At 58.1% G+C, this 25,784-nt stretch overlaps 1 protein-coding gene across 2 annotated transcripts in view; it reads right to left on the bottom strand.

The window, feature by feature from the left end:
- The window catches only part of PRKAR1B (protein kinase cAMP-dependent type I regulatory subunit beta), an 85,987-nt gene that overhangs the window by 22,574 nt on the left and 37,629 nt on the right, over window positions 1-25,784 (bottom strand). For both annotated transcript variants that reach the window (XM_060123463.1, XM_060123464.1), the window contains exons 4-6: window positions 12,706-12,767; window positions 11,829-11,875; window positions 2,236-2,394 (exon numbers count right to left, since the gene is read on the bottom strand). In XM_060123463.1, coding sequence (XP_059979446.1) covers window positions 2,236-2,394; window positions 11,829-11,875; window positions 12,706-12,767 — 268 coding nt within the window. The remainder of the gene's footprint in view (window positions 1-2,235; window positions 2,395-11,828; window positions 11,876-12,705; window positions 12,768-25,784) is intronic.

Here is a 25,784-nt window from a genome sequence, read left to right as displayed (position 1 = left end):
GGACCCTCCCTTCCGAGCGGGCCACACTGTCATTTTCTTCCCAAGACGCAGGGGCTCTGTCGGCTCCCAGCGCAGCCGCGGCTGTTCTTAGTGCGCGGGCATCCAGAATTAAAGCGGAGGACGCGCCAGCCGCTCGGTGGCGGGGCTTCCCGGGAGGCACCGCTCCAGCCACGGAAGCCCCACAGCCAAGGGCGACTCCGGCTCAGCGCGGACCGCGGCGGAGACACAACGGCTTATGCAACGGGCCAGGTGCACCCAGAGGAGGCGGGGACGGGGAGGGTGCCTGGGGCGCCTCCCCCACAGACAGTGATCTCTCCCGGGAAAACAGGAATGGGCAGGTTTAAGACCAAAGAGCGGGGGCCGCATTCCACGAGGACTCACCTCGCAGGGCAGGGCAGCGCCTCCCCCAGCGGATGACCCCGAGGGCGCAGACGAGAGCCGCACGAGACAGATGCCCCCGGGACTGAACGGGCCCCTCCCTGCATCACGAAGGACCAGGAGCTACAGCGGAGCCAGGACGGCAGCCGGCAACCCTTTCTCCCTCGTTCCCCTTTGGAGGGGCCCCCGGGGCAGGACCAGGCTCAGCTGGGACTCAGCTGGGACTGAGCTCACAGAGCTCAGCTGGGACTGAGCTCCAGAGCCTGTCCTAAACATCCCAAACCTTCCCCAGGCCTCCTCCAGAGCATCCCAAACCACAGCCCGCACCCCAGAAACTGCACCGCCCAGGCTGGCCTTCAGGCGACAACCAAGGCCCAAAGGGCACCTGGCAGCGGCACGTCCAGCCCCGGGGTCTCCCAGCAATGTGCTCACCTGGGTCACCTCCCTCCAGGCCGTCGGAACTCCTAGGATCCCAGGCCCACAGGGGCAGCCTTTGAGCAAACACCATCGCCAGCCCCTGGGGGCTGCCCTCAGGATTGAGCCCACCCCCCGCGCAGGTCCTCCAGCACCACCCCAACCAGCAGAAAAGCACCTGGCCCAGCAGTCACCACCGGCGAGCACGGACAGCCAAGGAGTGTGACTTCCGCGAGGACGGGGCACTCAGCTCCCAGGGGCCTCTGCCCGGAGGCCTGCGGCCAGACCAGAGTGGCCAGCCAGGACCTCCCTCCACCCCTCCCGAATCGGGACTCTCTCCACTCTCACCCAGAAGGCCCCCAAGTGCCAGGGCGTCACCTGGGCGGCTCCTGCCACTTCTCTGCCCACAATCCTGCCAGGGCTCCCGGTGCACTCAGAGTCTGAGTCCAGGCCCCCGCCCCACCCACCACAGGATCCCAGCATCCTCACTGTCTCCCCACTGGTCCACGAACAGGCCAGCCAGGCCTGCACCCCAGGGCCCTTGCACTGGCTGTTTCTATTGCCCGAACACTCTCCCCCTGGACAGCCAAGGGCTCCCTGCTCCGGGCCTCTGCTCGACACCACCTCGTCACAAAAGGGGTCTCAGGGAGGGGGGCCCCAGGGCTTTCTTTAGAACATCACCCCCCCGCCCCCACCTCTGCCCCTCTCTGCTCTATCATTCTCCGTGGAAACTGTCAACAGGCGGTGTATGTTTGCTCCGTCATCTCCTCCAGCGTGTCAGCCTCCCAGTCCCCTGGCGGGTCCCAGCACCGAGAACCCGGCAGTGCGTGTGCAGGACGGACACTCAGTGCGCACGGGAAGATCCCGCCTCTTCTGCCTGGGAGGGGCCTTCTCGGCGCACAGGCTCATCTCCGGAGCCTTCCGTGAACACCTGCCCCGTTGCTCCCGAGAGCCCCACGGCGAGCCTCCACAGGTGTGCGCACCTACACCCACACCATGCCAACTAAGAGAGGAGCTGGCTGCATGTGAGGAAACCTAAAATGACAGTCCCCAAGTAAGGAATCCTAGAGGCCAGCAGCCTGCCCGGTACTGCGGTCCCACTGTGCCCCCAGAGGCCAGGCTCCTCTCAGTGATTCGCTCCACCACCTTGGGGAACGTCACCTCATGGTCAAGAATGGCAGTTGGAACTCCAGCCATCACAACCACATTCCAGACAGTTGCAAGGAGAATGGGGGAGGAAAGCACAAGGGGCTTCCCCAGCTGTCTGCCTGCCTTTGGGTAACTTTCCTGAACCCCCTCCCGACACTCGCCACCCATCGCATCCCTACTTATGGCCCCACCTGGACACAACCAGGGTTCCCGCGAGATGCCTGGTGGGCATCAGACTCGGCTGGCTGCCCTCCCAGCCCTGGCGACGCCTCCACGCAGGCACTGCTCACTCACCATGAGGATGCGCCGGTAGCTGTCCCGGTCAATGCCCCAGAGCTTGAGGTCCGTCTTGGCCTTCACAGTCGCCGCCCTGGGGGTGCCGTAGATGAGGGCCAGCTCCCCGAAGCTGCCGCCTTCACTGATGTTGGTCACCCACTCTCCGCTCACATACACCTTCGGGGAACAGGGGGACAGCGTCACGGGGGCTGGGGCCACCCACCCTCTGTCCACATACACCTCCGGGTGACAGAGGGACAGCGTCACGGGGGCTGGGGCCACCCACCCTCCGTCCACATACACCTTTGGGGGACAGAGGGACAGCGTCACGGGGGCCTGGGGTTACACTGCTGCTTCCTGCGCAGGGAGCCCTCCGTTCCATCCCCCAGGAAGGCACAAGGCTGCTGCAGCCCCAGATCCCTTGCAGGCGGGCAGAACTCGGCACTGCCCTGCCCAGGTCCAGGATCGGCCAAGGCGCCTGCCTCACGCCCAGCCCTGCCCAGAGCCGAGGCTGGACGGGCACAAAGGCGGAGGCCCTCAGCGGTCAGTGCAGACGAGACTGGCCAGGCCCCAGCTGGACGCACTGCTGCGGCTCCCGGTCCGCAGGGGAGCGAGTCCCACCACCTCCCAGGTCGGCCTGCGACTCAGCTCCTCACAGACTAGAGGTGGGCTGTGCACCTGGGCCTCGGGCTCCCTGACTGCACACCAGCGAGTCACCCCTGCCATGGCGCTCTCGCCCCACCCGTGCGGGCCCCTCCACTTCGTTCACAGACAGCCCTCCCTGCCGTTCCTGCTGCCTGAGGCTCCGGGGAGCAGCCCGGCCCCGGGCCCACCTCCACCGGCAGGCCCCACGGCCGGGAAGAAGCCAGGCTCCCCGGGCCTCCCCAGGGCCTCCGCTCCCCGCGGGCAGCACCCAAGTGCCCGGGCCTGCGGTCAATGGGAGCGGAGGCTGGCGCCGAGGGCCGAGCCCAGAAGGCGGACAAGATTCCCTTTCAGCCTGGGAGGGCAGCGCCCGCCGCACAGTGTCCCTACTATCCAGGGACCGCACGTCCGCATCCTGCAAGAATGGCCCGGATTGTTTATTATGCAGATTCGCTTACTATAAATTAACACAACCACTGTTCATTCCCTCGATGTCAATGAGCTTAAAGAATGGTTCCCATTGGCAGAAAGCATGCATGTCGGGAAAGAATGGATTGCGATGAATCATGGGAGCAATTCTTATGGAATCAATGACTCATTATCCTGATAATAACCGAGGCACAGAATTGCCCGCCTGCGGGGCACCACGCAGGTGATAACGGAGCCCGGTGTGAGCAAGCCTGGGGAGCAGTGGCCGGCCTGCCCACAAGGTGTCAGGGGAATGGAGATGACAGTTTACAGAGCGACCCGGGGCCTGCGCCTCTGTCCCCGCGAGCCCCTGCCCGCCCAGCGAGCCTGCACGACGCCCCTGCCGGGTGTCGGGGAGAAGAGACGCCAGCTTCCACTCAGCAAGGCCCTCGAGGAATCAGGGCGACGCCCTTCCTTCCCACGAGGCAGGGAGTGTGTCTGCCCGGCTGTGCCCCGAGATGCTCCCCCCCACAGAGAGCACCCCCAGAGAGGCCACCTGTGGTTTTCTCAAAGGGGACCAGAGTCTGTGGAGGGGCAGTCACGGTGACCCAGGCTCGGCCGGGCTGGCCCCAGCTCCCCTCGCGGCTGGTCCTCCGTTCACAGGGCTTGTATGTTTGTAAAATCCTCTCTGCGTGGATACAACTCTCAAACCTTAACCTGTACGACCCTAAGCGTGCAGCGCAGTGAGTCTCCCCACCACTCAGGTCAGGGCGCGGGACGTTTCCAGGTGCCAGGAACTCCCGGGGCCCCTCGAGGGCTCAGGTGCCTTCAGATGACCGCGGTGCGGCTGAAAGGAACCCGAGCACGTCCTTCTGTGCCAGGCCAGTCTGAGCGCTGGGTCCAGTCCGTCTGTTCTCACTGCCGCACCGCTGCTCCCCAGGCTGTGGGTGACGGACGCCGTCTAGTTTCAGCTCTGATTCCAAAGGGGGCCTCGAACCTTCTCGCGTGTGACTAAACACCCTCCCTCTCGTGGGTGATGCAGGGGGTGGGGGTGGCACTGGTGGCGTCATGGGGGTATCCACGCGATCTGCTGAATGCCATCTCCCCAGGCTGCACCGGCCGGCCCTCCCCTGGCGCCCGCGCCTGCTCCCTCGGGGCGGGGACACCACAGTGACGTGGGCTCAGAGGACCACGGATCTCGGGTTGGGAGCCTCGCCGGACATACGGAGCCTGGGGAGGGTGTGCAGCCTCCCGGCTCCCACCTCAGGGGGAGAAGGAACCACCACCTCGGATGGCTGCCGGGGGGCAGGCCGCCCCCATCACCCGCCCAATAGCACAGGGTCCCGCCAGGGAACAGGGTAGGTGGCTTAGGAGAGGCACCAGCAGCGGCTGCACCTCCACTTCCCAGGGTGTGGCCCCAAAGAGCACGTGGGCAGCCGCCGCTGCAGGGCACACAGGACCGAGGGCACCTGGGCCGGGGCGCGTCACCAGGGGGCCATGAGGACCCTTCCTCACCGAGGTCCCGACAGCGTCCTCAGAGGCGTCAGAGAAGAGCGTTGTGCAGAGCCGAGGCTGGGCAGGGCCGCCCCTCGGAGCACAAAGGGCCGCCCTTCTCGGACACTGGCCTCCGTCACCACGGCCGCACAGTGCCCGGCCCCACCCCAGCTGGCATGCAAGGGGCTACTTCGTGCTTTGTTTCCTTTTTGTTTTTCCTTCTTTTAAAGAGAAGTGGTGGGAGGCCCTACTGGGCTACGTCTGTGCTCCCGCCGCTGCCTCGGCTTCTCCGGCTGAGCCCAGAGCTCCCGCCCCGCTGATCTTCGTTCATTCGCTCACTCGCTGTCACCCCCGTGTCGCCCCCAGCAACCTGGGTGTCCTGCACGCTCTACCTGCTGGGTTCAGCGGTTTGCAGCGTGCGGATTCCTGTTCACCGGGACTTACCGGCCGGCCGGTCGGCGGTCACCACACTAGCGTTATGTCATGGAAACAAGCGCAGGCCCTGAAGAGAAGGGAAGGCAGAGCCGTAGTCCAGACCGTGCAGAGAGGGCTTCTGAAGAGGCGACTTCGAGCCCAGCCTGAGGGGCCCCCTGAAGAGACCAGGGGGAAGAGATCTGAGGCGGGGGAACAGGACGAGCCAAGGCCCTGAGGCAGGACTGAACTCGGAGGGCACTGGGTACAGCAAGGCCACAGGGAGATGTTCGTCTCAGGACCAGAAGGTGCCGGCACGGCTGAGGCCAGGTTCACACCTGGGAGGCCCCCCTGCTGCAGCTGGGGCCCAGCTCAGGGCGGCTGAGGGGAGCAGGGAGCAGCGAGGGGCGTCCCAGAAACGCAGCCTTCGACCACGTTACTCAACAGGTGGTGTGCGGAACCTGCGGAAACCCAGGTGCACGCCCCCCTCCCCGCCCAACCCCCGACAACGACCGACTGGATCAGACCCCCAGGGCTGCAGCCCAGAGGCCAGGACCTCAGCAGGTGATGCTGACGCCTGCCCACGATGGATCAGCTCTGATTCGACTTTGGACGGAGGTGGAGACGGTGACTGATTGGGTCGAAAGCACAAGAATCTGCTTAGTGAGACCCCAGAAGCAGCATCACAGGTAGCACTGCGTTCCCGTCAAGGGAGACCTGAGATGGGGACCTCGGCCCCGCCAAAGCAGACGAGCAGCTGGGAATGCCAGGGGGGCCGCCTCCCCACCTCCCTGCCTGCCCCCAAACCCGGGACACTTCGGCCCAACACTCGCTCCACAGAAAACAGAAATTCAATTGAAATAAGTGTTGGGTGAGCGCAATCACTCACTGAGTTATCCACTACACTGGGTGGGGGGGTCCTGCGGCCTCAGCCCCCCTGCCCCCCGCAGCCACTTCCCACGCAACCCGGAGCCGCCCGGGCAAGGAAGCGAGTAGGGCGTGCCAACTGCTGTTGTTTTTGGTTTCACAGATGGTGAGAAAAAGCTAATGGCCCAGCTCCCAGGCTCCGGCCACAGTGAGATGGGGCGTCCAAGCAGGTGAGCCTGTGCAGGTGAGTCCAGGTATGTCGGCGGCGCTTCTCAGGTAAACCCGGTTCCGAGCCTCAACCCTCTTCAGCCCAAAACACCTGGGGAAAGTCGACTGTCTGGTTTTGCTTGAGAGGCAACTCCTCCCAGAGACTCCCTCCCAGCTCCCCGTCTGTGGGGCCCGGGTCACGTGGACCAGCCCCACGGGGTCAGCAGCCACTCCTCAGGGGTGGCCAGCCGCCAGCCAGGTTCCCTCCTCGGAACCCGCCACACCTGGGCCTCCTCCCGCCCTCCCCTCACAGACATCACGCTCTCCGAGGTCCCACAAGGCAGGGTCCCATCAGGATCCCACTTCCGGGGTGACCACGCGCCCCGTCAAGGGCCCGCTGTGGGGTGTGCACGAGGACCGGTCCCCTCCCCGAGCTGTCATCACATGACCACCACCACACAGGGGGCGGGTCACCTGTCCGTGATTCCAGAGCAGGCTCTGGCCACAGTAGGGCCGCCAGGACCTCTGCAGGGAACCAAGAGGGGTGCTGGGCCCCCAGACACACCCTGTGGGTGAGATGCTGCAGGAAAGCTTCACAGCCGGCTCGGGGCCACGGCCACCCAGCGCCCAGGAGTGGCCGGTCAGCAGAGAGCGCCTGAGAGGACGCCCAGGTCCCTGCACAGCCCGTCGTCCACAGCAGCACGGCTCCGGGTGGCAGCCACAAAGGCGGGCACGACAGGTAAACGGATAAACGAGACGTGGCCATCCATGCAGTGGAATGTGGCTCAGCCTTAAAAAGGGAGGAAACTGACACTTGCTACAACATGGATGAACCCTGAGGACGTGACGGTCAGTGAGATGAGCCAGGCCAGGAGGACAGACCCTGTGCGCTTCCACTTCTGAGGTCCCTGGAGGCGTCAGGGTCGCAGAGACGGCAAGAGAGGGTGGGGGCCCGGGGCTGGGGCTTAGTGTTCAATGGGGACAGAGTCTCAGTTTGGGAAGATGAGGAAGTTCTGGAGATGACGGTGGTGACGCTGCACAACAGTGTGATGTGCTTAATGCCCCCGAACCAGACACTGAAAACGGTTAAGACGGCAACTGCTGCGTTATGTGTACTTTACCAAGTAAAAAAAACACAGACCACGAGGCAAGCAGACTGGCGGGCCGTGACCCCGCGGAGCCGGACAGCCTGGGTGCCCTGTCCCCGGGGGGCCCCTCCCACCTCTGGAGACGTCTCCTCACAGACATCTCGTGAAACAGGGGGAGCCCTGGGCGGGGGGTGCTGGGGCCTGGGGTGGGGTAGACCCCCCCCACGGAGGCCCTGAAGCACCAGAGGCCTGGAAGCATCGGGGAGGAAGCGTGCTCCTGAGCCTGTAAGGTCAGCCGAGGAGTGTCCTTCCAGGGGAAATGCTACGTTCCACGAATAAAACAAATTGGGAGATATTTTTATCCTTAGGAAAACGGATTATAGCTCTCAGCGACACACACACCGCAGCCAGCACTCTCCGCGTCTCCCTGGAAAACCGTAATTTAAACCAAGCTGGTGTTTTTGGCATCCGGTCACCTGGCCGTCGCCTCCCCCCCCAGGGCGCCGTTGGTCAGAGGGCAGAAGGGGGGCTCTGGATGACCACCCCCAAACCATGCCTGTTGAAAGGCCAGGATGGGGCCTCCGAGGGGAGCCCACGTGCTGGGGGCTTCAGGGCAACAATGTGACTGACACAGTCTCCACTCCCGCTGCCCTCACAGGATGGGCCTCACTCAAGCCTTAAAAGCCACCCTCGGAACCCTCACAAGCGGCCAGTCCCTGGTCAGGGTCACTCCCCTGCTCCCCAGAAAGGAGCAAACAAAACACGGCTCCAGGCCTGGGAGACGCTGCAGCTTCGCGCCCAGAGCGGCGCTAACAGTCATTATCAGAATGCGTGCTGGCAGCCAGCAGCCCACCTTCTCACCCCGGGCTCCTGATTGAGCATCTTCTGATTCCTTTAAACGTGGCCTCACCCACAAGGCTCAGGCCCTGCATGTTTACCGTGCGCTCACGCCCACATCACAGGAGCTCCCTCTGCAGGCTCCCTCGCCCCGCCCGGCCCTCCCACGCCCACCAGCAGCTGGAAACTCTGATGAGACTGGCGGAGGGGCGGCCCCCAAGTCACCGCCTTGTCCCATCCGGGCTGACTGTCCCGAATTGGAGAGTCAGCCAGAAAGTGGCATCCACCCACAGTGCCCAGGCATCCGGGCTCAGGCATCTCACAGCTGCCTTCGTACCTGAGCCGCTGTGGGGAGGGCTGGACCTGCCTGTAACCCCAGTTACAGCAAGTGACCCCACTTCCCTGTCACACGGTCGCCTCCCCATGTCCCCCGCCTGGAGAGACCTGGCTCGGTGACTGACATCCCTGGGGGCCGGGAGGGGTCCTGCCCAGACAAGTGGGCCAAGCCAGCCCCTCCTCTCACTCACAGATGGAGGTGCGGGCCAGCAGGTGAGAGCACCTGGCACTCTACAGTTTGCTGGGACAGGGGTCCTGAGTCCGGATGGGGCGAGTGGACAAGGACACCCAGGGCTGAGCGGTTGGGGCCAAGGGGCCTGTCTCGGGGGACAGCCCCCGCCCCACCCCCCCAGGCCCACTACCCATCAGGTAGTGTTCCCGCCAGCGCTCAGCCCTGTGGCCGGTTCCAGCATCTCCGCTCAGGCAGTGGTGGGTCCAGTGGGCGCCCGCCTCTCACACCCTCCTGTGTGCTCACACCTTCAGAGGGGAGGTGGCCGCCAGCACCTGGGGCCATTCCTCCTTGCAAGGGAGAGGGCATCTTCACTGTGCACGGGGTCTGCCGAGGAGGGTGGTGGCAGGTGGATTAATGGGGACAGAGGGCAGGGCAGACGTACTGGGGGCACCCACAGGGCCTCCACCCGACCCTGCGTGTGGAGTAACACAGAGATGTTGCCACTCCGGGCAGGAGGGCCCAGGCCCAGGCAGCAGCCAGGTAACCTCAAGGCTTGGGCCTCGCATCTGCGTGGAGCACACCAGCCAGGGAGGCGCATCTCACGGGACCCCGACGGTGGGCCCTCGAGGCTCCTTGAAAGACAAGGACAGGGCTCTGGGCCCAAGGTCAGCCGCCCCTGCATCTGCTCGCTGGGGAGAACCCAGCCTCCGACGTGCCAACCCCAGGGTCATTTCAACTCTCAGCCACACGCTCTGGTGACATGAGTCGGCACTTCGGCAACATCTTCGGGATTGAACTAGAGGAGTCGTGTGACTCCAAGGAAAGCAGAAGACGGAGGACATTCCGGGGGCTGGAAAGCAGGACCCAATCTTTGTGGGACCCTGTGCACGAGCGAGAGCCCCGATCTCGGTCGTCAGCCCAGTGGCTCTGCCTGGGTGGGGTCTCAAAGGATGCATAGAAGTTTGCAAGTCAGAGCAGGAATAAGAACAGAGGGAAAGGACGGGTGGAGGCTCAGAGGCAAGATGCACACTGGGAATGTCCTTCCAGGGTGTCTCCCCGACGACTATGAACCCCAAGGGCAGGGGCCGCGTCCCCAAAGGTGTATCCTCAGGGCTTTGTAAGTGTCCAGCACACGAGTGCTCAATCGACATTTGAGCAAGAAAACAAGAAAGGGGGGACTTCCCTGGTGGCGCAGATGGTTGAGAATCTGCCTGCCAACGCAGGGCACACGGGTTCAAGCCCTGGTCCGGGAAGATCCCACATGCCGCGGAGCAACTAAGCCCGTGCGCCACAACTACTGAGCCTGCACTCTAGAGCCCGCGAGCCACAACTACTGAGCCTGCACTCTAGAGCCCGCACGCCATAACTACTGAGCCCACGTGCCACAACTACTGAAGCCCGTGCTCCGCAACAAGAGAAGCCACCGCGATGAGAAACCCGCGCACCGCAACGAAGAGTAGCCCCTGCTCGCCACAACTAGAGCAATGAAGACGCAACGCAGCCAAAACTAAATAAATAAATTTATTAAAAAAGGAAAGAAAACAAGAAAGGGACGGAGGACGGGGGACAGGATGGAGAGTGGTGACAGCAGAGGGACCGAGGTGCAGAAGCAGCCCACACGGGTCAGGGCCCGAGGAAGGACCCGGACCTGAGCCTGGAGCCAGCCGACCCCTCAGCCCCTCCGCAGGGGGCAGCTCTGGAGACACCGGGACGCGGCAGCCTCGTCCGTCTCCTCTGCTTCCTGGGCTGGCGCTGTTTTACCCAACGCGAAGCCCACAGGAGGTGGCTCTGCTGGCAGCCTGAGCCCGGGCTGGAGCCGCAGCCCGCGCTCACCCTCCATCTGCCACCCGCTCTGCGGCCGTGGCCGCCCCAGGCCCGCGGCTCCTGCCTCGGTGTCCGCCTGTGGTGTGAGACAGAACAGCCCTCGACCCCAGAGGCCTGGTCCAGGCCCCCCCGCTCAGGACGGACAGAAACTCCGACTCCGTGTGCCGCTCGCCTGAGGTCCTCGTGGTGAGTCACGTCCTGTGCCACCAGCTCCGGAAGCCGAGGGCCGCCCGCCGGTTCCCAGAACACGCGACCACATGGACGCAGACGCAGTGCTGGCGGAACAAGTGATCGAATGCCCCCCCAGCCCCTCCACAATGGCCTGGCAGTCCCAGAAGCCGAGCCCTGAGAACTGGGCTGGGCCAGTGCACCAGGGCGGCACTGCCAGACAGCAGCGGGAACCCCACCTCATGGGGGCTCGGACTGTGGGGGTGGCGTGTGGAGACCGCCAGTGGCCCATCCCTGCCCCGTCCCCAGCACTGGCATCCTGGGCCCGGAGCTGGCTCGGGGGCTCCTTGGATGTGCCCCGATAGTGCCGGGACTGTGGAGTCCAGAACCCCAGGACAGGCTCAGTCCCGAGCCCGGGGCGTGGGGGCCAGTCTGCCGCAGGGGCCGGCCTTGACCAGACGCTCCTGGGAACAGGTGCACAAGCTGGACCGAATCAGGGCCACAGAGGAAACCTTGGGGGTAGATGCACTGCTAACGCCCAGCGGAGAGGATGACACTCATGGAGGCCGAAGGAGGAGGGGGAGGGGTGGGGCAGAGGGCAGCACAGGCCCAGCCCCGCATTTGGAGAAGCCCACGCGGGGGCCCCAGGCAAGGACACCGCCATCCAAGCAGGGTGGGCTCAGCCTGCGGGGGCAGGCGACCAAAGGAGGTGCACCTCCCTCCAGGTCGGAGCCTGGGTCCCTCACTCCTGAAGGCAGGAAGTAGGGGGAGGAAGCTGAACGAAATCAGGGAGCATCACATCCCTGGGACGGACGGAGCCTGGTTCCATCGTAAAGCCAGAGCCACAGGGCCTGTAGACGTTTAAAAAGCGTCAGCACCCAGCACGGCTTAGTGAGCCTGCTGGGCCGTGGGCTCCTGGCTGGGGCAGGGCTGGTCAATCGGGGCCCCGGGACCGCGGTCGGCTTGTGCAGGAAGCAGACGGCAACCGCCCTTCTTATTTCACTCTGTGCTCAGATATGCTTACAGTATCTTTTAAGTGAACTCTATCACTTCTGGATTGAAAAACCGGAAACACATCACTCAGAAAGACGTCTTCTAGCCCTGAGCTTGTGCGCAGAGACAGGAGTTATTTTCCAAAAACAGTTCAAGATACTTACGTCCACTTCCCCTTGGTCGATTACGTAGAAGTTATCCCCTTCGTCCCCTACAAGAAAAGGGAAACAGGACACGTGATGCAAGAATGCGAAGTTTTGTTTTTCTTGTAATAAACCACCTTTCGGCATTGCTTCATAGACCTCTGCTAGGCAGTACCAGGTCTCATCAATTTTAAAAAATCTTTAAATAAAAGCTGTATGTATGGGAGGTGCAGAACACGATGGCCTATTTCACACACGTAGGGAAACGGTTACTGCAGTCAGGCCAACAGGCACGTCCTCTCCTGACACCACCATCTGAAATCCACTCCCAGCATGTTGCCAGGACTCAGCACAGCTCCACCATGTTTTTAATAACAAGGAGGTTATCGAAACATATTAACACGTGTTAACTTGCTAAGTGGACTGTTCTGAAGTGTCATTAGTGGCTTTTCTCAAGACAATGAGAGTTTTGTATAATGTACATTTTTTTTTAATGAATTTACTTATTTATTTGTTTTTAGTTTTGGCTGCGTTGGGTCCTAGTTGCTGTGTATGGGCTTTCTCTAGTTGAGGCAAGCAGGGGCTACTCTTCGTTTTGGTGCACGGGCTTCTCATTGTCATGGCTTCACTTGTTGCAGAGCATGGGCTCTAGGGCGCAGGCTCAGTAGTTGTGGCTCGTGGGCTCTAGAGCGCAGGCTCAGTAGTCGTGGCACACAGGCTTAGTTGCTCCGCGGCATGTGGGATCTTCCCGGACCAGGGCTCAAACCCGTGTCCGCTGTATCGGCAGGCGGATTCTTAACCACTGCGCCACCAGGGAAGCCCTAAATACCCTTTTTAAGTGAATAACCCATTCCTCCCAGAGGGCTCTGGCCCCGGGGAGGAGCAGAAGGGGGCGTACCTTGCTGTATGACGGTCTCCCCAGCGATGTGCATGACGGGGAACATGGCATCGAATATGTCGCTGGAAAAGAAAGCACAGCATGGGGGTGCTGCAGGGGCACCAGGAGACCTGCCCCTCACGGGGCTTCCCACGGCTCCTGCCCAGGGGAGACGACGACCCCTGGGACCCGCTGTCCCTTGGTCATGACCTCCTGATCTGCACGTATCGGGGTTTCACAAAAATGGGCTCACACTCAACAGACCCCACTTACAAAACGTAAAACAGATCGTGACTGTTTCCACGGGGACACGGCAACCAGTCCTGACCTGTTTTCTGCTTCTTCCCAGGTGAACACTTTGCATCTGAGGGTGCTGAGACACCAGATGCAGAAATGGGAAGAAACCAGGCTCTGTAACTGCTCCCTCGAGGGGCACAGAGGCCGACGAGGCTGGCTCGGGCTGTGCCCGCCAGGCAGCCCGGCCGTTCCATCGCCCGAGTTTCGTGTGAGACAGACCCACAGGCAGGCTGGGAGGCGTGGGCTGCGGGCCAGGAGGGGACGCCCATCACCCAGGGCACGTGTGCATGTTGGTCCAGGACGCTTTATATCCTCGGGATGGCAACCGGATGCAGAGTCAGAGGTCAGGGTCTGGACCCAAAGTGCAATGACCACGCTCAGGGATGTGGCCCACCCCCAGGCACACGTTTCCCCAAAAGAGAAGCATGAAGCTGGGCCCTCAGGCAGGAAATGCACCCTGGCAGTCAGGACGCCTGCCTGCTGCCCGCCTGCCTGTTTAAAAGGGGGATTTTTGGAAACCGGTCAGTGCAGGCGCCTCAGAGGAGCCCCAGGTGCCGGGCCCCGGGGAGGCAAAGGCAGGACCAGAGATCCACACAGCCCTGTGCTCGCCCGCTCCCAGGGCCCAGAAGACAGGAGTAAGTCTTAAGGCAGGTCCTTCCCCTCTATTTAAACATCTCTTTCTCCCTCTGGAGGAGGAGGAGGGCAGCACCCCAGGGGTCTGGCAGGTGACCGGAGGCTGCAGGGAGGAGCGGGGAGAGGGTGCAGGTGCACGTCAGGTCAGAGCTCGGCTCTCAGGCCTGGTCCACGTGGACGCCGTCCTTCCGTGCATGGCTAAGTCACGCTTCCACCTCCAGGCACGCCTGAGCCCCACCTGAGCCCCGCCTGCTGCCCCGATCCCTTGGTCTCCTGATCAGGAGGGAAAACGAGCCGCTGTCTGTCCTGAGATGCGTGGCCTGGGCCCAAGGCCTCTGTTTGAGCAGCACCCTCCCTCGTCTTGCTACAAGGGCCGGGGTCCTCAGACAGGCAGCCCTTCTGCTGCCTTGGCCTCCCGAAGACGGGGGTCCACTCCCAAGCCTAGAACTTTCCCCTTCACACCAGGGTGTGGCCTCCGATCGTCCACGTGGAACTGACGTTTTCAAATTCACATTCAAGATGAGGTCTGACCCTTGAGGTCAAAACACCACAGACGAAGGGAAATGCAAATCAAAATCACGATGAGATAACACCTCACACCTGTCAGAATGGCCATCAGCAAAAAGAACACAACTAACAAATGTTGGGAAGGATGTGGAGAAAAGGGAATCCTCCTGCACTGTTGGTGGGAATGTAAACTGGTGCAGCCACTGTGGAGGACAGTATGGAAGTTCCTGAGAAAAACTAAAAACAGAGTTGCCATACGATCCAGAAATTCGACTCCTGAGTGTATACCTGAAAAAAATGACAACACTAATTCGAAAAGATACATGCACCCCAACGTTCACAGCAGCACTATTTACAATAGCCAGGACACGGAAACAACCTAAGTGCCCATCAACAGACGAATGGATAAAGAAGATGTGGCACATATATACGATGGAATATTACTCAGCCATAAAAAAGAATGAAAAATGCCATTTGCAGCAACATGGATGTAGTTGGAGGATATCATGCTAAGTGAAATAAGTCAGACAGACAAATACTATATGATCTCACTTATATGTGAAATCTTAAAAATACAACAAACGAGTGACTATAACAAAACAGCAGCCGCCTCACAGATGTAGAGAACAAACTAGTGGTCACCAGTGGGGAGGGGGGAGGGGCAAGACAGGGTGGGGGAGTAAGACGTACAAACTACTGTGTATAAAATAAATAGGCTACAGGGCTGTATTGAACTATACAGGGAATACAGCCAGTGTTTTGTAGTAACTATAAATGGAATATAACAATTAAAAATCATGAATCACTGTGTCATACACCTGAAACATGTAATATTGTTAATCAACAATACCTCAGTAAAAAAAAAGAAAAACCCACTGATGAATCCCAACTTGATATATTTCTGAACAAATCATGCAGACAGAGCTGTTCCGTTCTGGGCTTGCTATTTTCAGCCCAGAAGTAGTTTAAATGTTCATCACAGCTAATTCCAACAACACAGACATTTGGGTTTTGTTTATTTTAAATCCAAACCCCACTGCCCAAGCGCCATTTTAAAATACGGCTAATAAAAAGAAAGGGAATTGAGCTATTTGCAGTGAGGTGGATGGACCTAGTCTGCCATACAGATACCGTATGCTAACCCACGTATGTGGAATCTAAAAAAAAAAAAGGTTCTAATGAACCTAGGGGCAGGACAGGAGTAAAGATGCAGACGTAGAGAATGGACTTGAGGACACGGGGAGGGGGAAGGGTAAGCTGGGACAAAATGAGAGAGTGGCATGGACATATATACACTACCAAATGTAAAATAGATAGCTAGCGGGAAGCAGCCGCACAGCACAGGGAGATCAGCTCAGTGCTTTGTGACCACCTAGAGGGGTGGGATAGGGAGGGTGGGAGGGAGACACAAGAGGGAGGAGATGTGGGGATGTATGTATACGTATAGCTGATTCACTCTGTGATACAGCAGAAACACACCATTGTAAAGCAATTATACTCCAATAAAGATGTTAAAAAAATAAAATAAAATAAAGCTAAGTCTTGACTTGCAAGTAAATGTTTAGAACACGTCTTGCTGGTAAGTTACTTATTTTGACCTTGGAAACAAGACCTTCGAAGCTACAGTCAAGCCAGCAGCCAAGGCCACCGAAGCCTTCACTTCACGCTGACCTTAGCTAAGCAGCAAAGTGCCTCTGAAAACAATTGTAAGGCAAGAAGGGAAGCCACCAGCCGGGGTGGGGGGGGGGGGTGCCTGCCTCGACCCTGAGATGCATCCGAGCCCTGGGGGCGGGCGCTGGGCGTGCCTGGTTCCCAGCTCCTGGTGGCATCCACCCCCCGGGAGGGCCACGTGGCCCCCAACACCTTCCGGGGTGTGATCAGTTCTGGGTGTCACCTGCTGTCCCCACCCTAGCAGAAGCCAGACCCTGGCCCTGAGGCCTCGGGGGTGTGAACACATTGCCATGGAAACCGGGCCTTCTCCCACAGGCCATCTCTTCAGAATGAGGGTGAAGAATGTTCTCTGATGGTCGGAGAACACCCACTCCTGGGGTGAAATACCAGCCAACTCCTTCTGGCTTCCGTGATCTGACCTCAAACCTGCTCTCAGGGCGGGTGGCCTCCCAGATTAGACTGCGTGGGGCTGGGGACCAGGAGACGGTGTGGGATGGCAGCCTCGTGTGGCCCCAAAGCCCACGGCCCAGCAGACTGGCCTTGCGGTGGCTCAGACCAGCCCAGGCTGTGCCGATGTCCCACCGCACTCACCAGCCATACCCCTCTCCCCTGCAGGAGGCAGGTGCCCCAGGGGTCCCAGGGTCTTGGGGTAAAGGCCCTGGAAGCTTGCCCATGGGGGCGTGTCTTACAAAATGCCACCGTGCCCCCAAGCGACCAAGAAGATCGCCCGGGAAGGACTCACTCGCCAAAGTGCTGCGAAGCCCTGGCGGCCCACCCTCCACGCTGAGCCTCAGATACCGACTCTGCAGCTCACGGGGCCGCCGCAGACCCTTCCAGCACTTCCAGCCCATAGCATGGGCAGGCCTGTCCACGGTCACTCGGCAGGGCCGCACGGACGTAGACCCCAGTTCTGGGACCAGCCGGGCGCTCAGCCGGCCAGAGAGCACCAGCCTCCTTCTGGACGACGGGGCTGGTGGGAGAGACCAGGCGGCCCGCTGTGCTCCGGGTTCTAGGGAAGCAGAGCCCTTCCCACTCTCCCCGTCCTCCTCCTGGGACACCCCACCTCCGCCCCCCTCTCTAACAGTGGGTACATGTCGGGGGGACAGACCTGGACCTCTCCCTCATCCCCCATCAGCCTCCGGCGCGGCCACCCGCTCAGCAGCAGACCCCAATGTTCCCGACGGAACCACAGACTGCATCTGGCCACGCCAGCATTTAGCGGGACCTACTAGCATCGTAAACCTCAGATGCAGATTTGTGCCCCCGAGTTCATGACACTGGTGATCTGCTCTTGTTGACAATTTCTCCCCCTTCTACCCGCTTCCCCCGTCCCCCTCGCAATGGTGCTTGTTCTGAAATTTGAGGGATTTCCTTTTCATCGTATGCTTTCTCTCACAACATGGAATCTTGAGCTATATGCATGTACTTTAAATTTACCCCCAAACGGCATCGTGCTACAGATCCCACCCTGTTTCTTCCCTTTTTTCAGGAGCACATCTCGGCTTTACTCAGACTGCCTTCTCGCTGTGCCCTCATGTGGCAAAGAGCGAGCACGCGAGGCTCTCTGATGTCTTCTTATAAGGGCACTAATCCCACCATGGGGGGCCCAACCTCCTGACCTCACCTAAACCCAATCACCTCCCAAAGGCCTGCCTCCAAATGCCATCACACTGGGGCTTAGGGCTTCAATAAGTAAATCTGGGGGACACGGTTCAGTCCACAGCAATTACCTTCTGCCAAATAGTATTTGGATTCATATTTAGGCCTTTTGTCCGTGAGGAAGGGGATCTGGTTTGTTCTTCCCCAGACGGTTAGCCAGTTTTCCCAACAACACCCATAATGGCTCCATCCTGGTATCACACTCACACAGCACACACTCTGTGTGTCTGTTATGGGCTGATTTGTGTGTCCCTCCAAATTCATATGAAATTCATACGATATGCTGAGCAGCTTTCTCTTGTGTTTTATTTTCTGGAGCAACTCGTAAAAGGATGGACAGTTTGTTGACGTCTGACAGAATTCACCCCTAAAACCTTTGGGACCTGGGTCTCTTTGGAAGGGAAGGTCTTCGGTCACCACTGAATTTTCTTTAGTGCTTTACTGATTCTTCACGGGCCAATTTTGGCCCCATTTTCAAAGTTAGCCCCAACATTTAAAAATTGAGAGAGTAATAAATATCCAAATTTTTGGCTTTTCTTTGGGAAAAAAAAGGAAGATCTGGCAACGTGGGGCCTTTGCTCTCATGAAGCAAGAACTCAGCCCCCTTCCCACCCCGGTGGGAGCACATGCTCTGTCTGCCACAATCCCTGCATCACCTGACCCCTGACCCCCAGCCTCCGTTTACAGCCCCTGCCTAAGCGGCTCACTGTCCAGTGGGGGGACAGATGTACACGTGGGCCTTCATCACGCGGGGTGTGGTCATCCCTGTGACAAACGCTCCCTTGATGGCAACCCAGAGACCTGGTGCCACCCCAAAAGTTGCCTGGAGGGGCCCAGGGGCTGAGTCGCCCAGGAGTGAACCCACCTGTAGAATGGGCACAGCTCACAGCATGATGGGAGATGAACCAAGAGGACCCTGCTCCCGGAACCCTCCCGATCAGGAGCCACCATGATCATTTCTGCCGGCTCCAAACCCTGCGCACACAGCAGCTCCGAGCCCCGTCTCCCAACCCTGGGAATGGCGCCAAAGGAGCGCTCGGCGCCCCTGAGCTCAGCCAGTCTCGTGATCCAGTCACGGCTCTTTTATTCCCTTTTATTGGCTGACATTTCTAATATACAGCCGAACTGCTGCTGCAGGTGGCCTGACAGGTAAACACCCCCTGCCCCAAGCCCTGCAAAGAAACCCGCAGAAGCAAACAAGTTGGACCAGTTCTCAGAGTGAGGCCACCCAAGTGCAGCAGAGGACAGAGGACGGGGAGAGAGGCGCCCACAGCCAATCAGAGCTGCGCCTGCCCCAAGCCCCTGCCCCCCTTCCAAGGGGGGAGTGAGGATCCCTGCAGCCCAGCCGCACAGAAAACCTGCGACTCCCCCCCCCCTTCCCGACTCCAACAATCTGCCCCTCTGCATTATGTAAATACGGGAATGGGGGTAGAATTCTTGTGATTTTAAGCAAAAGCACTGTGACAATGACCCCAGGAACACCTCCAGTCATAAGGAAAAAACTGCATTAGCATTTCCAGTATTTCTGTGTCTTTATTTCTTTAAACGTTTTATTTTGAAAAACGTCAAACTTTCAGAAGCACGGGAGTGGGGGATGTCAGAGCCAGGATGCGTGTTTATACCCCCGGCTGGTGATGTCGCGAGACCAGCTCATAACACAGTGCAGACGCTCCAGCAGCGGGTCTGAGCAGAATGCACGCGTGTGGTGACAAGGACCCGGAGGGAATAACGAGCGATGTGGACAACATTAATAAAAAGGCCCCACTGAATGCAGAGAACGTGTTCGAGTGCGTACAAGTGCGTTTTCTGACTTCAAAATGATGCCACCAAGGGAAAAAGTGCACCTGACATTGGAAACTGTTCTCAAAGCCCTACGCCCGCTGCCTTTGCCCTGGGAGAACTTCTTTCCTTTGCTGGCCTGGGCTCACAGTCAATGTTATTCACGTTCCAGGAACCAGCCTGGACCCGCAGGCAAAGCTCTGGTGCCTGAGCACCACGGGGACACCCTGTTTTCTGCTGCAAGTCACAGCCCGGGTAACAGGGGGGCTTCCGTCTGCTGGGAGCCAGCGCCCCGACAGGGCGCCTGGCTTATGTTTAGGCTTTTCCAGTGTTTGGGTGAAACTGACTGCAAGTTTCCAAATAGTTCTCTCTAAACAGCAATAACTCAAGCGTAGCTGTTCACTGCAGTGGACGTGGGGCGGCCCACTCCCTGCTGGGGCATTGAAAGCACAGTGTTTATAAATCCCAGGAGCCTCTGCCTCAGGCAGCCCGGAGCCAACTCTTCTGTGGCTGGTTCCTCAACCCCGATGCCTGGCCCTGGGGAAAAGCACACAAACGCCTGGGGTTCCACAGGGAGCACATCCATGGTCCCAGCTGAGCCAGCTGAGGGCCACACCTGAACAATTAATACACGTGACTCACACAGCATCGGCCCTCAGACCGCAACGGAGTTACTCCAGAAAGCAAAAACAGAAACGTAACTCAAAATCCCAAAGGATCTGGAGATGAAGCAACACGCTTCTAAATAACACATGGGTGGAAGAAGAAAGCTCCAGAGAAACTGAAAATGTTTAACTGAATGAAAATGAGAACGCAACTTACCAAAATTTGTGGGATGCAGCAAAAGCAATGCTTAGAGGAAAACTTACAGCACTGAAAGCATACACTTGAAAAGGAGAAAGATCTAAAATCAATAACCTAAGGAAACTAGAAAAAGAAAAGCAAAGTAAACCTAAAGCAGGCAAAAGAAAAGCATAAAAATTAGAGAATTTAAAATAGGAAATTTAAATAAATAAATAAATAAAACAGGAAATTAACAGAGAAAAATCAATGAAACCAAAGCTGGTTCTTTGAAAAGATCACTAAAAACCTATAAACCCCTCGCCATGGTAACCAAAAAAGGGGAGGGGTGGGGTGGGGAGGAGCGATTGAGAGGGAGAGAGAGAATACACAAATAATGAGCGCCCCAAATGAGAGAAAAGACATCACTGCAGATGCCATGGACATGGGACGAATAAAGGGAGACCATGAACAACTCTGTGCCCACAGATCTGCTAACTCAGATGAAAGGGACCAGCTCTTTGAAAGACGCAATCTGCCAAAACACACAAGAAGCAGCAGATGATACAACCTATTAAAGAGACTGAATCAGATGATACAACCTATTAAAGAGACTGAATCAATAAACACTCAACTACCAAACAGAAAGCACAGGCCCAGACGGGTTCACTAGCGAACTCTACCAAACACTGAAGTGAGAAATCATACCAATTCTCTACAAGCTCTTCCAGAAGGGTTTAGAAGCCGAGGGAACACTTTCTAACTCATTCTCTGAGGCCAGAATTACTCTAACACCAAAACCAGACCAAGATATTACAAGAAAGGAAAATTACACACCACTATCTCATGAACATGCATGTCAAAATCCTCAACAAAATATAGGCAAATCAAATCCAACTCTGTATTAAAAGATTCCACAAATAAGTGGAATTCATTCCAGGTATGCAAGGCTGGTTCAACATTCAAAAATTAATGCATCACATCGAAGGGCTGAAGAAGAAAGATCGCATCAACAGATGCATAAGAAGCATCTGACAAAACTGAATTCCCATTCATCAGAAAAATAAGAATACGGAGAATTTCCTCAAGTTGATAAAGAAGAGCTCTGGAAACCCTACAGTTAACATCATACCTCGTGGTGAAAAACTAGATGCTTTCCCCCTAAGATGGGGATTCAAGCCAAATATATCCCCCTCACCACTCTTTTTCAACATCATACTGGAAAAGCCCTAGCTACTGCAATAAGACAAGAAAAGGAAATGAAAGGTATACAGACTGGAGGGAATTCCCTGGTGGGCCAGTGGTTAGGACTCCACGCTTCCACTGCCAGGGGCCCAGGTTTGATCCCTGGTTGGGGAACTAATATCCTGAAAGCCGTGTGGTGTGGCCAAAAATATATATATATATACAGACTACAAGGAAGAAATAAAACTGTCTGTTTGCAGATGACATGACTGTCTATGTAAAAAATCCTGAAGAATCAACAACAAAAGCAAAACCCATCGGAACTAATAAGTGATTATAGCAAGGCTGCAGGGTACAAGGGTAACATGCAAAAGTCAATCACTCTCCAATATGTTAGCAATGAACAAGAGGAATTTAAAATTAAAAATACAATACCATTTACATTAGCACCCCCCAAAATAAAATACTTAGGTGTAAACCTAACAAAATATGCACAAGATCTGTATGAGGAAAACTACCAAACTGATGAACAAAATTTCCAAACTGAATAAATGCTGGGCCAGCCCGCTCTCCCCACCTCACCCTGTCACAGGGTAACTGCTGTGGTCAGAGCCAGAGGGAGACACTGCCCTCCCTCGACACCTTGCAAAGACCCTGCAGAAGGGGCCTATGCCTCTTGGTGGACAGCCACCAGCAGTGACATGGTGGCTTCTGTGGGCCCCAGGCCGGCAGTCAGAGCAAACAGTTCTGACGGATGGATGGGCTGCAAAGGCTCCCAGGTAGGCCCCGCATCCCACGCTGTAACCGAGCTTGGGGCTGGAAACCTCATCACCACCTCTGCATCGATGGTTCAGAAACAGGGCCCGGGAGCTGAGGGGAAAAGCCCCCGCATGCAACACCGCCGGCCACAAAGCCTACCCTGCCACATCGGGAATCACGACACTTGGGTTCTGGATCCTTCTTCAAGGATTTCATTCCTGGCGGAAGAGACGCAGCTGCGGGCCGTCCAGCGGGGCCACCCGGGAGGTGTCTGGGCAGCCAGGCCAGCGGCGGCTCCCAGGCTCGGGTAAGGGGAACAGCGCAGGAGGGAGCTGGGTCCTGAGACCCACAAGGTCTGGGTCAGCGTGGCCCCCCAGCTGGCTGGAGGGGAGCAAGCATGTCCACTCTGCGGACCTAGACTCACTGGCTGTAAAACGGGGCGTCCTCGCCGACCAGCACAGGGGCTCCCAGAGCTCCCCGTCCCCGCCCACCTCTCCCGCTGCACGGCCTGCGCGAACCTCCAGGAAGTCCTCAGCTCGTCCATCACCTCCAATGAGGGTCCTTGGTCCCCAGGCTCGTCTGCACAGCAGGTGATGCCCCGACCCAGCTCGGGCCGACCCCTAAGGGACCAGCACTAGTCCTACACGGATGCCACATCTTGGGAACCCCAGGCCACTGTGCACTACAGGACGCCATCGTCACAGGGCGGGTGTGACCCCCATGTGAAAGCTGACAGCGTGGGAGCCCCCTTCCCCAATGCCTCCACCCCGTGCAGGCCACGCCCAAGGTCAGGAGTGGAAAACACGGGGTCCTGGAGGCCTTCCCAGCCTGGCTCCCTCCTCCCTTCTCATCACTTCCCGGGATAGGAAACGTTTTCCAGGATAAAAGGCTTCTAGCTTACTTTAAACCCAGTGGGCCCAAGGGTCAATCACAAGGTCCAGGCAGCAGTGCGATCAGGGCTGCCAGACCCGCTGAGTACGTGGGCGGGAGATGCCACAGCGCGTCTGCCAGATCTCTGGAAACACCCACACCCAGGGCTCGGGGGGCTGGGGATATGTGTTCTTCCCACGACTGCTAAACCAGTCAGAGGCTGCTTCAAAGGGCTGGACGCAGGCCTGCAGAGGGGGCGGCGGATGCACCCACCAGGGCCGGAGACCTGGCCTAGGCTGGGAGGGGGAAGGGCACAAACAGGGTCCGGTCAGGTGAGGGGGATGCTGGCGATCACAGGTGGGCGGCTGAGAAGTACCAGCAGCCTGCGGGGCTGGCGGTCTGGAGGGCTGAGAGGGAGGAAAACGCAGCTGGCCACACCCCAGAGGACGCCCGTGACAGCGCCACGCGCGGCAGCCACAAACCAACGTGCCTGCCCGTCGCTGGGGTGCCCTCCGCACATGCCCCTGGGCCCAGCACAGTCACCAAAGGTCAGGGAGGCTGTGTCACCAGCGTGGACAGTCTCAAGGACAAGTGCAAAGTGAGCGCCATGTGTGGGACAGAGCATGCAGGACACCACGGGAGCCCACGCGCCAGGACAGGACGGAGCCCCGGAGTGGCCTGCAAGTGGCAGCAGCCTTTGTACCACCCCGACCAGGCCAGCACGGACCCCACCACCTGTGACTTCTTTAAAAATCATCATTCTATTTATTTTTTAAAATAAATTTATTTATTTATCTTTGGCTGCGTTGGGTCTTCGTCGCTGCACACGGCCTTTCTCTAGCTGCTGTGAGCGGGGGCTACTCTTCATTGCGGTGCGTGGGCTTCTCGTTGCGGTGGCTTCTCCTGCTGCGGAGCACGGGCTCTAGGCGCACGGGCTTCAGTAGTTGTGGCTCGCAGGCTCAATAGTTGTGGCGCATGGGCTTAGTTGCTCCGCAGCATGTGGGATCTTCCTGGACCAGGGCTCAAACCGGTGTCCCCTGCACTGGCAGGCGGATTCTTAACCACTGCGCCACCAGGGAAGCCCCAAAACCATCATTTTAGACGTGCACGGAGCACCACGTCTGGAAAGCCCACCCCCCTCCTTTCCTTTGAGGGGCTGCTTGAGACCCCCATACGCACGTGGACAGCAACAGCTCACACAGAGAGCACACACTGGCTCGGGGACAATGCCTCCCGCTGTTGCCCAGCCCGACAGCTGCCCCACGCCCGCACCCAGCCCCGCCTTGGGAGGCCATTCCGTGCCCCGGGCTCAGGTCCCACGCAGCCATCCGTGTCCGCCCCCAGCCAGCAGCCCTGGGCCCCCATTGGGTGGCGGCACTGGGCTCCGAGGGCGGGGTAGGCCGGTGGTCACAGGGCACACGAGGTGAAGCCGCCTCGGTCCATGGAGGCTTCAGGCTTCAGGACGCGCCGGGGCCTTTCTTCACTGGTAAGGATCTCATTATATGCCGGCCGTATTTGTTTTTCCCCTTTGAGGCAATGAGACCAAGGGCACGGCCGCTTCACGCCGGCTGGTTCTCCCATGAAAGCGCCGGGGCTGTATTCTTCTGCTGACTCTCCGGGCCCAGCCACCGTGGCTTGACACGCCTGGCGGTGCCTTGTGAACCAAGGCAGCTAGAGGGGCCCATGGCCACCCTTTCAGGCCTGGGAGCCGCCGAGCACGGCCACAGGCAGACCCCAAACTCAACCCCATGCGCCACCCCGAGGCACGGCAGTGGGCCTGGCGCTGCCAGGGGATCGACACCTTGTTCCAGTCCTACCCTGATGCTCACTGGCCGCGGGCCTGGCAAGCAGCTTCCTCCTCCGTGAAACGGGCAGAGATGTGACCAAGGAGACAACGTGTGGGGATTTACCTACTCCTATCACCTACGGCTCCAGCTCTGGAATAGCCCCAAAGACCCAGTGCTGTCAAAACCCTCTATAAACTGCCAAGGCGTGCGGTCCAGGATGCAGGCCAGGTGGAAAAGGCGTATGTCTAAGAAAGAGGGGAGGGGGTGTGAATCTCCGTGCACATCCGCTGACTCACCAGCTTACTTACCAATCTGCTACTTCAACACACAGGCAAATCCTGTGAGTAAAAGGGTCCCCACAGGCCTTAGGAAGGAAGCTGAGTGACCGGCGGGGACACGGGGTAAATCAACGATCCTGTGGACACACCTTGTTGGTGGGCACAGCTTTAGAACCATGTTAATATTTTACACAATTATAAAAACAAGGCTGGGATTTGAAAAATGATACTTACAAATCATAAGTAAAAGGCAGCAAATGAACTGAAATGTGTGTCCAATGGACAGCATCGCCTCCCAAAACGCAGATGCTTCAGGGCAAAACAAGCCGGAATAAATCTTAAACAGTTTTTGCTGATCATATTGGTGGCACTAGTAACAGTCTTGTTATTCTAAGGTCGGATGTGTGCATGTGTGTGCTCGCAAGCGTGGTGCAATAAAGCAAAGAATTCTTTTGTTGGTGTCATTTAGAGCTGGCATCTTCAGCATGGGAGAAAAGAGATAAAGACATCAAATTAATCACATTACACTACAAGGAAGGAAGGAAGGAAGCCAAGCCAGCCAACCTGTAGCCCTGAATTGGAACTGGAAGAACCAATATGAACTCATGAAATATTTTATCTTAAAAAAAAGTCCTAGTTCTGTGTGCAGAAAAAGCCCAGCCACGATGACAGACTGAAGCAGTGAGCACCCCCAGTGCCCAGAACATGGTCTCTAAATACAATTTCCCACCAAAAGGAACCTAGAGTCTTTAGAGAAAAAACTGACTCCAGGTCTGGGGCAGAAAACATACAAGATGAGCCGGCAGCCCCTTGAAACAGCAGAAAGCAAGGAAAATGACAGAAAGCAAGGAAAATGACAGAAAGCAAGGAAAATGACAGAAAAGGTGAGGCTCGG

The sequence above is a fragment of the Lagenorhynchus albirostris genome, chromosome 15, assembly GCF_949774975.1.
Source record: "Lagenorhynchus albirostris chromosome 15, mLagAlb1.1, whole genome shotgun sequence".
NCBI classification, from domain to species: domain Eukaryota; kingdom Metazoa; phylum Chordata; class Mammalia; order Artiodactyla; family Delphinidae; genus Lagenorhynchus; species Lagenorhynchus albirostris.
Note: the sequence above shows the minus strand (reverse complement) of the source record. Positions and strands in the feature narration are given on the sequence as shown.